Here is a 12,201-nt window from a genome sequence, read left to right on the forward strand (position 1 = left end):
AAACACACCATTCACATCGACATAAACACACCACTCACATCCACATAAAGACATCGACATAAACACACCACTCACATCCACATAAAGACATCGACATAAACACATCACTCACATCGACATAAACACACCACTCACATCGACATAAAGACATCGACATAAACACACCACTCACATCCACATAAAGACATCTACATAAACACCACCACATCACATAAAAACATCACATAAACACACCACTCACATCCACATAAAGACATCTACATAAACACATCACTCACATCCACATAAAGACATCTACATAAACACACCACTCACATCCACGTAAAGACATCGACATAAACACACCACTCACATCCACATAAAGACATCGACATAAACACACCACTCACATCCACATAAAGACATCGACATAAACACACCACTCACATCCACATAAAGACATCGACATAAACACACCACTCACATCCACATAAAGACATCGACATAAACACACCACTCACATCCACATAAAGACATCGACATAAACACATCACTCACATCGACATAAACACACCACTCACATCGACATAAAGACATCGACATAAACACACCACTCACATCCACATAAAGACATCTACATAAACACACCACTCACATCCACATAAAAACATCTACATAAACACACCACTCACATCCACATAAAGACATCTACATAAACACATCACTCACATCCACATAAAGACATCTACATAAACACACCACTCACATCCACATAAACACACCACTCACATCCACATAAAGACATCGACATAAACACACCACTCACATCCACATAAAGACATCTACATAAACACACCACTCACATCCACATAAAGACATCTACATAAACACACCACTCACATCCACATAAAAACATCGACATAAACACACCACTCACATCCACATAAAGACATCGACATAAACACACCACTCACATCCACATAAAGACATCGACATAAACACACCACTCACATCCACATAAAGACATCAACATAAACACATCACTCACATCCACATAAAGACATCGACATAAACACACCACTCACATTGACATAAACACACCATTCACATCGACATAAACACACCACTCACATCCACATAAAGACATCGACATAAACACACCACTCACATCCACATAAAGACATCGACATAAACACACCACTCACATCCACATAAAGACATCGACATAAACACACCAATCACATCCACATAAAGACATCGACATTAAACACACCACTCACATCTACATAAACACACCACTCACATCCATATAAAGACATCGACATAAACACACCACTCACATCCACATAAAGACATCGACATAAACACACCACTCACATCCACATAAAGACATCGACATTAAACACACCACTCACATCTACATAAACACACCACTCACATCCATATAAAGACATCGACATAAACACACCACTCACATCTACATGCTTCATACCCAGCTGAAGTAATTCTAGAGTGTCCAAAACATGTACTGGTATGACATATTAATTAAATTTCACTTACATTCAGGACAATTTAACGTCATCCTATTGGTTTAGCCATATTAATTGCAAGATTGTTTATTTCTTGATGAATATAAAAATGACGTCTTCAGGGAACGCCATATCTGATGACGTCATTTTATATTGGTGCTTTGTCTTACTGAGCATTATTGTTTAAGAACCCCCAAAATAATAAACTTTTAATGTTTAGTAAGAAAGTTTTAAATTTAATTATAATGATTGTCTGTTATTTCTTTTACCTTATCTAGGCATGAACAAAAAAAATCATCCGCAAACTTAATATTTTTTTTACAGTAAACTGATAATACAAATGACAAGTTATTGAAATATAATTTGTTATTGAATACTATCAATAAATGTTACTGAATACAATGGCTTTAAAATAGTAGTATTATTAGTAGCATTGACAGTCAGTTGGAATTTATCACTGATCAGCAGTTATAATTGGTTTGCCCTACTGTGATGTTTACTGAAATAAACACAACAAACTTCACTTTTACCTTTAAAACCTGTTCAATTTCTGTTTTCTTTACAAACCCAGACCCAAACAAATTTCACAATCTGACCACCAAGACTGCAGATATTAATAACTTATACCATAAAACTGTAAATGACTTCTGTCAATGTCGGTGAACTTTTGAGCACAAATGATGAACTTTTTGTTGGAATCCAGACTCTGAAGTCTGCACCACTTGTTGAATTCTGATGTTATTTAGACCCATCAGACATGTTTTTAAAAATATAAATGTGTCAAAGAGTGTGTACCTGGCAGCTGTTGGAAACACATGTTACTTTCCTCTGAGCAGGTTCAAGCATTAACCCCATCCCACAGCCTGGTCCAGGGCACAGCACGCCGCCATCTTGCAGAACATACTCCTCTGTGGCAAACCGGTTGTATCGGTCATACTGGCAAAACATCCACATTTACTTTATCACACAGTATTCCACTTACATCCCTCATGCAAAACACTTATATTCATATTGCTTTACACCAATATAAATATCACTACTCAAATAATGTTGTAAAATGGTTCAATCTAAAAATATCAAAATTCACTTCAAGTCTTTAAGCAGTCAGTCATCAAATGTGAATTACATTTAACCTCGATGAAGATTATTTCAATATTAAATTATCAAAAAAATAACTCAAAAATAAAAGAAATATGATTCTTTAAAGGGACTTAAGTTTTGTTGTAGTTTATTCAATAAATAAAAGTTAACCATGGCTATACCCTTTCTCCCCAAATTCGCCTTATTACTAATGACCTTTTGGATCCAGCTTAAATCATTAAGAAGTAAGGGTGTAAAATCTTGCACGAAGATGGCCAGCTTGACATGAGGACATGGGTGGCCGAGTTTACCTGATCATCACTGAGCAATGATTGTGTGTCGTGTTTGACTGGACACGGGATTGTGTAGATGTCGTGTTTGACTGGACACGGGATTGTGGAGATATCGTGTTTAAGTTACCTGATCATCACCGAGCAGACGGAAATGATGGCTCTCCTTGATGTACGAGTCTGGACAGCCAGCTGGACACGGGATTGTGTAGATGTCGTGTTTGACTGGACACGGGATTGTGGAGATATCGTGTTTAAGTTACCTGATCATCACCGAGCAGACGGAAATGATGGCTCTCCTTGATGTACGAGTCTGGACAGCCAGCTGGACACGGGATTGTGTAGATGTCGTGTTTCTCAAACCTACGCTCGTCCAGCTTCGTGATGCCGTACAGCCTGAAACACTCCAGACAGGTCACGTGACTATCAGCACACGGGTAGACCAGCACCGGAGACCTGACAATATTATAAGGCAAATGATTATCAACAGTGATACAACTAAACATAAGCTCAGAATAAATAAACTATTCTTCATATTAATAGCACTGTCAATCTGTAAGATCCCCATCAGTGAGCCCATTGGGCTATTTCTCGCTCTAGCCAGTGCACTATGACTGGTACATCAAAGGCCATGGTATGTGCTATCCTGTCTTTGGGATGGTGCATATAAAAGATCCCTTGCTGCTACTGACACCATATAACCGTAAATAAATGTGTTGAGTGCGTCATTAAATAAAACATTTCCTTCCTTTAAACAATATGTGACAAAAAACCCAGACAATCATAATGGACTACGTCATTCATACAGTGTATAAAGCGGTAGAGAAAAGAAAAGAAAATCAGACGAATACCAAATTTGTGAAATGTTTTTAGATTTGATATACCAGTTGTAGAGCACTGGTTGGAATGGGAAAAACCATGTAACGTACCTGACAGTAGCACAACAAATACACTCGACCTGGCACCAGTTGGGGTAGACGTGCTGGAGGACAATGGCCGTCTCGTCCACATTGCCAGGGTGAGACTCAGCACACTTGAAGTGAAACTCCTGTTAATACAATAAAAACAGATACCGAAATGAGATTCTGTTGTCAGACATGCACAATGGTGAAACTTCTGTTAATACAATAAAATTCTGTTACCAGACATGCACAATGGTAAAACTTCTGTTAATACAATAAAAACAGATACCGAGATGAGATTCTGTTACCAGACATGTACAATGGTGAAACTTCTGTTAATACAATAAAAACAGATACCGAGATGAGATTCTGTTACCAGAAATGTACAATGGTGAAACTCCTGTTAATACAATAAAAACAGATACCGAGATGACATTCTGTTATCAGACATGCACAATGGTGAAACTCCTGTTAATACAATAAAATTCTGTTACCAGACATGCACAATGGTGAAACTTCTGTTAATACAATAAAAACAGATACCGAGATGAGATTCTGTTATCAGACATGTACAATGGTGAAACTCCTGTTAATACAATACATTAATGTATTATAAAACATCAAATCAATGCATGTATAAAATAATGTGAGAACAAAACCCAGCCAACAATACCTATATTAATTAATTAGTTAGCATAATATACATGGTTATAGGACTGTTAAAAACTAATTTTTTTAATCATTAAAAATAAAAAAATAAAAGTCAACTGCCATCTCTAACGGGTTTGTAGCTTAAAGATACGAGAGTTACACAACTATTATACAATCATGGATTGAAGTACAGTTCATTCCAGCTGGATGTTCAGGAGTGTTTCAACTAATGAATCTGTCGGTGAACAGTGATTAGTGTTTTCCTGAGAAATCTGGCAAGGCATAATAAACTAAACACCTTGGAGCATTTTTATTATTTTCAGGGCACTTTTTGTTTTTATTAAAGCCAAAATATCTATTGAAATAAATTAAATGTTATTAATATGTTTGCTTTAATAATTGAATGGTAAATATATATAACAGGTATCAGGGCTCACCCTGGATCAAAAATACCTGTAGCCAAAATATTAGCCTGGTATATTTTATTGATTAATAATACATTTTCTGATTGTTTTATAAAGGCAATTTTAGAGTTCATTATTGAAAAAGTCTTGTTTAACCTGAGCATAGCATGGCGCTGATTAAGGCAAGATAGTGCTGGACTACTGAGGCATAGTGCTGCACCATGCTAACACAAGCTAAAAAAAAAACCATCAGTGATTATAAAACCATTCTAAAATAACTGCTTGTCCGGGTGGATTTTCCCTTCATAGGACAAACGGACAAGTGTTTATTTTAAACACTGGTAATTTACTTTCTGTTTTTTGGGGGGTCAGCAGATGTGTTTTAGCATGTATAAATTAAAAGTTTGTTTTGTTTAACGACACCACTAGAGCACATTGATTTATTATTCATTGACTATTGGATGTCAAACTTTTGGTAATTTCTGAAAGTCTTAGAGAGAAAACCCGCTACATTTTTCCATTAGAGCAAGGATCTTTTATATGCACCATCCCATATACAGGATAGCACATACCATGGCCTTTGATGTACCAGTCGTGGTGCACTGGCTGGAGTGAGAAATAGCCCAATGGGCTCACTGGCGGGGATCGATCCCAGGCCGACCGCACACTGGGCTACGTCCCACCCTCTGTATAAACTAATGGAATTTAAATTTTAGGCTATTTATTTCTCTCTCTTTTCCTCGTTTCCACATTTTGATACCTATCATACATGATTATTTGCCATCTAACTAACATGATTATTTGTCATCTAACTAACATATGATTATTTGCCATCTAACTAACATGATTATTTGTCATCTAACTAACACATGATTATTTGCCATCTAACTAACACATGATTATCTGTCCATTTGGGAAACCAGGTAGATTTCTGCATCAAAACATTAAAATTATAAACAAATGTCTTACAGTTTATTCAGTGTTTAATACATTGCATGCAGAGAGAATTCAGGGACTAAGAAATTTGACCAGTTTTAACAGAAATCCTGTTTTGTCAGGATCCAGTTTAGGGCCTGTCAACCCTCCCGGATTCCACTGGAGACACCCGGTATTTGATCAAGTCTCCAGCGGGAAAAATGTTTCTCCTGGGAAATCGTTATTTTCTAAGCATAAAAAAAATTCAAGCTACCGTGGCTGTGTATTGACATTCAGTGTTGCCATATATAAAACTATCCAATTTAGTCCTAATAACACCTCTGACTCGTAAAATGTCTTCCCACTGGATTACATAACGCAAAGTTCTATGGCTGGAATGGCATGCATCAATACACATGATGTCAAAATCACATGTCAAAGCAAGACAACAGAAAGACCAATTATTGTAGTAAAAACTGAATATTAATTTATAAGATTTAGACCTATATAAATTTGTCTTGGGTCTACTTTTCAGGAAACAAAAATAACGATGATGCAACCTGTAAGTGTAATACCGTAAATGTACTAATTAATGTTTAATTGTTTTAGAGTTAAGATTTTTGGATAAAAGAGTTATTTTTAAAAATATGTATTAAATTATAATAATATTTAAAAATAATTAAAACAAAATTTAATATATACTGTAAATAATGAAATTAATGCGAAAAATGCGGCGAACACATCGACGCAATAATAACTTGACGCATTTTGTTTAGTCTCATTCCCAATACAAAAAATGTGCAGGATTTTACTATAATACTTCTAAATAAAATAAAACTTTTATAATATCAAGATGAAACAAAATACAAAAACAATTTTTATTAAACGTCTTTTTGTGAATACTTCAAGAATTTTTCTTTCGTTTCGACGTTGCCATTCTATTTTCACTTTCCTGGAATATCATAGCAGTTATATAATACAGTGATGTTCCAAATGTTTTGTTTTTAAAAAGCTCATTTTGCGATGTGAGTATTTTTCAAATTTTCTTACACTTCTGGATTACTGTATACATTTAAACTGTTTTGAACATTTGTAAAATTATAATCAACAAATTTTATTACTAAATATATTCCTTTAAAAATGAAACAGTAGAAAATTATATAACTGTAACCAACAATCCGTGCGTATTTCTTCAAACCATTTGGCTCGACTCTATACATGGCATTTAATTTAGACTGGTCGCAAGTTGTCACTGTTGCAATATATCGCATTTGTTAACGTCTATTCCTGTGCTTCGCATCAAGTGTATAAAATCAGTCTAAAACATTTGTTAGAATAATACGTCTGCGTTTGCGTGAAATATTATGCCCTGTAATAGCGACCCGTTTACCTTTTATTCCTACTGGTGGATTAATTAGAAGCAATCACCACACAAAAGTGCGTGGCATACCCTTAACAATAAGGTGTCGACCCACCATGCGATTAGCTTCAGGTTATGTAGTAGCTGTGAAAACAACTACTGACTTCTTTTAACATGAAAGATGAAGCCCAACAATATAATAACAACACAACTGTTGTTTTTATGTGATGTGGACTTTTGCCCAACGCATTAATAAAAATACGCATTTTGTTCACTCATTTACGGACGCAATAATATCATGACGTATTAATTACATGATTTACAGTATATAATTTATAATGTATAAAATCTCCTGTTTTTTGAAAAAATCTCCTGCTTTTTTCACACACACCTCCTGCTTTCTCTTGACTAAAGGTCGACAGGTTTGGTTTAGGCAGGTTCCACAGTATTGAAATTATAGTTTATAGCTCATTTTAAAATGATTAAATGGATTGTCTTTATTTCTTTTTGGTTCACAACCCCCCCCCCCCCCCCCCCTCCAAAATAACCCTAAAAACATGTGCAAATTGCATTAATACATACAGGAAGATATGATCAAAATTAAATTGATAGGGCAATCTGCAATGATTATCAAAAAAACATTTTTACAATGTTAAAAGTTAATGCTGGAAAACACAAACACAAACACAAACAAACCGCAACATCGCCCGAACATGCCACATTCTGACAGCTTCCTTTAATTCTCGTGTGTTGTAAGACGTCTTCCCAGTTGTCTGGACCCTACAAGAAACATGTTGAAGATTAATATCATTATCATGCTTGTTATAGCTTGGTTAATAAAGTTACAAAGTGACACAATTCAGTGATCAGACAGATACAGGACAACAGTGACATTTATAATTAACTTAATGATTTCATTTAAAAAAGTGAAAAATATTTTATAAATAACCTTAACTTATAAGTAAGACAACACCAACTTCACAATCTGTCCTTAGGCCTAAACAAAAAATATGTGTGTTTCCAGTTTCCCGATCTACCCTAATTTTATGTAGCGACCCTGAACATTTTGTAAGAAGAAAAAAAAGAAGAAAGACGTTAAATTTTTTTTTTTAAATCAGGATCCCTGATTTTTTGCATTCAGCAAACTAGATTTGGAACACAAAGTCCAAAAAATGGTTTCTCTGTTTGATTCAATTTAAAAAAAAAAAATAACCAAAAATATTAAAAAAAAAAAAAAAATCAAACGTTCCTACCCTATTTTTTTCAAGGATGAAACATGAAAACACACATTTGTTTTGTTTTGGCCTTATGCACCAACATGTTGCCCCATCTCCACCAGTATTTACTGAAACCTCTGCAAAGATTACTCTTCATTTAACTGTAAATGTAATCCACACATCTATCTACAACACATTGTTTGATAGCATAGTAAACTGTAAATAACAACAAAATAAATTTCAAATAAAATAAAAAGGATTCTTTTGAATTCCGCACATTAAATTTTGATTTAAGATTCAAGACATTTGAAAAATCTCACCCGTTCGACCATGAACGCCCCATCCTTACACAGCGCACATTTCACTCTCAGCTTGGCGGGACGCAACGCCTTGCACAACTTACAGTACACAAAGTATTGGTTCCTCGTCGGCGTGGCTGATCAAAGTAAAACAAAACACAAATAATGTACTTTAATTAAAAAACCCACACAAAAAACATGAGCAATTTTTATACATTAAATTACAGACTTTACCTATGTGCTGAATAAACCTTTGTTATGAGACAAGTATCAAAAACTGATGGTTTAAGACAGCTGATTGCTTCATACAGGTAAAGTTGAACTAAATGTAGATATTTTGCAAAATGACTCCTAAAACAGATGGCTGTTTAACAGAGAAGGAAGAAATTTTATTTAACTTATGCACTCAACAGTTTTTTATGGTCATGTGGTGTTGGACCCAGACAATAAGAGAGGAAACGCCACTATCGCCATTTCATGGGCTACTCTTTTCAATTAACAGCACAGGATCTCTTATATGAATCACCCTACAGACAGGATACTACATACCATGGCCTTTGTTACACCAGGTTTGGAGAACTGGCTAATAGAGAAATAACCCAATGGGCTCATCAACGGAGATCAATCCTAGACTGATTGTGTATCAGGTAAGCACTTTCCAACTGGGCTACGTGCAGCCCCTGGATGCTTAACATAGATCCCTCTATGTATTAATATTATCCTAAAAAAAAACTTCTTAAACAAATAATACTTGTAAGTAAATTGTATTTAAAATCTTTTGATGGAGGATTCAAAATGGTTACAAAGCCAATTATGCCACTGTATGTTCTCTTGCTTTGTTAAAAATTATCAATTAGATTATTGAAGTAAACCTATAGGGAAACACCACACAGGGTTTGCAATGACATGTAGAATATGTGTAATGATTCATTTTTCACTACCTATGACTCACACTTGTGTATGTTATTTGCTATTCTAATACAAGCATACAAAATTCTGTTAATTTTACCTTTCTTGCTAGTGTTGAGAACTTTTGATTACACAATCGGTTGGAATTATATGAACAAAATAAGTTTTTGAATTATAGTGACCAATCACTTACTGTCGTGTTTACTGTGATACTGCTAATTTTACAATGTTTTACCTTTCTTATTATGTTCACATCAATACAAACCCCAACTCCAACATATTTACATGAATTCCATGTTAAGTAATCTTTAATAAACAGTGTCTCCCACATATATATAATGAATATGTGACAATCTGAAACCCTGACCCCAGTTGTTTGTGAAATGGCTGTAGACACCGCTAAGACTACATTGATAGCCACATGACAAGAAAACGGAAGAAGTGGAACCTGTGGTTGATATGGTTGTGGTAACTGTCTCTACTTTGTGGTGGAATGCATGAAGAACACTCTGTTGTCCGATATCACAGTCCTGAAAAACAAACCTACAGTACACGACATCAGCTTCCAAACAACACACATGTATCAAGATAATAAACTACATTCTAAACATGTATGTAATACACACTATATTTAAGGCAATCAACAAATTATGTGAAAATTTATTTTTAAAAAAAGAAGATGTTACAAAATATTAGATATTCAAAATATTTACTCTGAATTTTGTATGAATATTCAACATTTTATATTTTCAAAGTGTTAACTGTTTTGATAACTATTACATTCTGGTGAAGAAAACTGAACAGCTTGTCAGGGAATGAATGTCAGCCTTAAGTTTGATATAGACTGTTGCCAGATTAGTGAGAGTGTTTGGAGGCCCTCGCTTTCTATCTTCTAACCTACCATGGCAGTGAATCTGACCATATTATCATCATTACATCGTCTCTCATCGTTTATTCAGGTGACTGTTTGTAAATACAGCACCCACTCCTTGACTTGATATTAGGGTAAAATGCCCTCAATAAGCTACTGTCCTGAATCCGTTATCCTAGAAACCTTGATACCTGTAATACAACATTCTACTGAAGTAGCTGTCCTAGAATCAAGTCTGTCTACAACCCCTCCCTAGCTACTGCCCCTGGTTGTTACCTGTAATACTGCATCGTCTTGAAGTAGCTGCCCACCCAGAATGAGACCAAGTCTGTCTACAACCACTCCCTACAACACCCTCCCTAACTACTTCCCCTGGATGTTACCTGTAATACTGCATCGTCTTGAAGTAGCTGTCCGCCCAGAATGAGACCAAGTCTGTCTACAACCACTCCCTACAACACCCTCCCTAGCTACTTCCCCTGGATGTTACCTGTAATACTGCATCGTCTTGAAGTAGCTGTCCGCCCAGAATGAGACCAAGTCTGTCTACAACCACTCCCTACAACACCCTCCCTAGCTACTTCCCCTGGTTGTTACCTGTAATACTGCATCGTCTTGAAGTAGCTGTCCGCCCAGAATGAGACCAAGTCTGTCTACAACCACTCCCTACAACACCCTCCCTAGCTACTTCCCCTGGATGTTACCTGTAATACTGCATCGTCTTGAAGTAGCTGTCCGCCCAGAATGAGACCAAGTCTGTCTACAACCACTCCCTACAACACCCTCCCTAGCTACTTCCCCTGGTTGTTACCTGTAATACTGCATCGTCTTGAAGTAGCTGTCCGCCCAGAATGAGACCAAGTCTGTCTACAACCACTCCCTACAACACCCTCCCTAGCTACTTCCCCTGGATGTTACCTGTAATACTGCATCGTCTTGAAGTAGCTGTCCGCCCAGAATGAGACCAAGTCTGTCTACAACCACTCCCTACAACACCCTCCCTAGCTACTTCCCCTGGTTGTTACCTGTAATACTGCATCGTCTTGAAGTAGCTGTCTGCCCAGAATGAGACCAAGTCTGTCTACAACCACTCCCTACAACACCCTCCCTAGCTACTTCCCCTGGATGTTACCTGTAATACTGCATCGTCTTGAAGTAGCTGTCCGCCCAGAATGAGACCAAGTCTGTCTACAACCACTCCCTACAACACCCTCCCTAGCTACTTCCCCTGGTTGTTACCTGTAATACTGCATCGTCTTGAAGTAGCTGCCCACCCAGAATGAGACCAAGTCTGTCTACAACCACTCCCTACAACCCCTCCCTAGCTACTGCCCCCCCTAGCTACTGCCCCTGGTTGTTACCTGTAATACTGTATCGTCTTTAAGTAGCTGCCCACCCAGAATGAGACCAAGTCTGTCTACAACCGCTCCCTACAACACCCTCCCTAGCTACTTCCCCTGGTTGTTACCTGTAATACTGCATCGTCTTGAAGTAGCTGCCCACCCAGAATGAGACCAAGTCTGTCTACAACCACTCCCTACAACACCCTCCCTAGCTACTTCCCCTGGTTGTTACCTGTAATACTTTATCGTCTTGAAGTAGCTGCCCACCCAGAATGAGACCAAGTCTGTCTACAACCCCTCCCTAGCTACTTCCCCTGGTTGTTACCTGTAATACTGCATCGTCTTGAAGTAGCTGCCCACCCAGAATGAGACCAAGTCTGTCTACAACCACTCCCTAGCTACTTCCCCTCCCTAGCTACTGCCCCTCCCTAGCTACTGCCCTCCCTAGCTAC

General features: G+C 37.0%; 1 protein-coding gene across 1 annotated transcript in view; it reads right to left on the reverse strand.

The window, feature by feature from the left end:
• LOC121370189 (E3 ubiquitin-protein ligase parkin-like) overlaps nt 1–12,201 on the reverse strand; it is a 39,557-nt gene that overhangs the window by 11,334 nt on the left and 16,022 nt on the right. Inside the window, exons 6-12 of the mRNA XM_041495303.1 lie at nt 10,683–10,751; nt 9,984–10,065; nt 8,648–8,763; nt 7,807–7,890; nt 3,808–3,926; nt 3,142–3,334; nt 2,304–2,444 (exon numbers count right to left, since the gene is read on the reverse strand). Of these exons, the coding sequence (XP_041351237.1) occupies nt 2,304–2,444; nt 3,142–3,334; nt 3,808–3,926; nt 7,807–7,890; nt 8,648–8,763; nt 9,984–10,065; nt 10,683–10,751 (804 nt within the window). The remainder of the gene's footprint in view (nt 1–2,303; nt 2,445–3,141; nt 3,335–3,807; nt 3,927–7,806; nt 7,891–8,647; nt 8,764–9,983; nt 10,066–10,682; nt 10,752–12,201) is intronic.

Source organism: Gigantopelta aegis, chromosome 4 (assembly GCF_016097555.1).
Source record: "Gigantopelta aegis isolate Gae_Host chromosome 4, Gae_host_genome, whole genome shotgun sequence".
NCBI classification, from domain to species: Eukaryota; Metazoa; Mollusca; class Gastropoda; order Neomphalida; family Peltospiridae; genus Gigantopelta; species Gigantopelta aegis.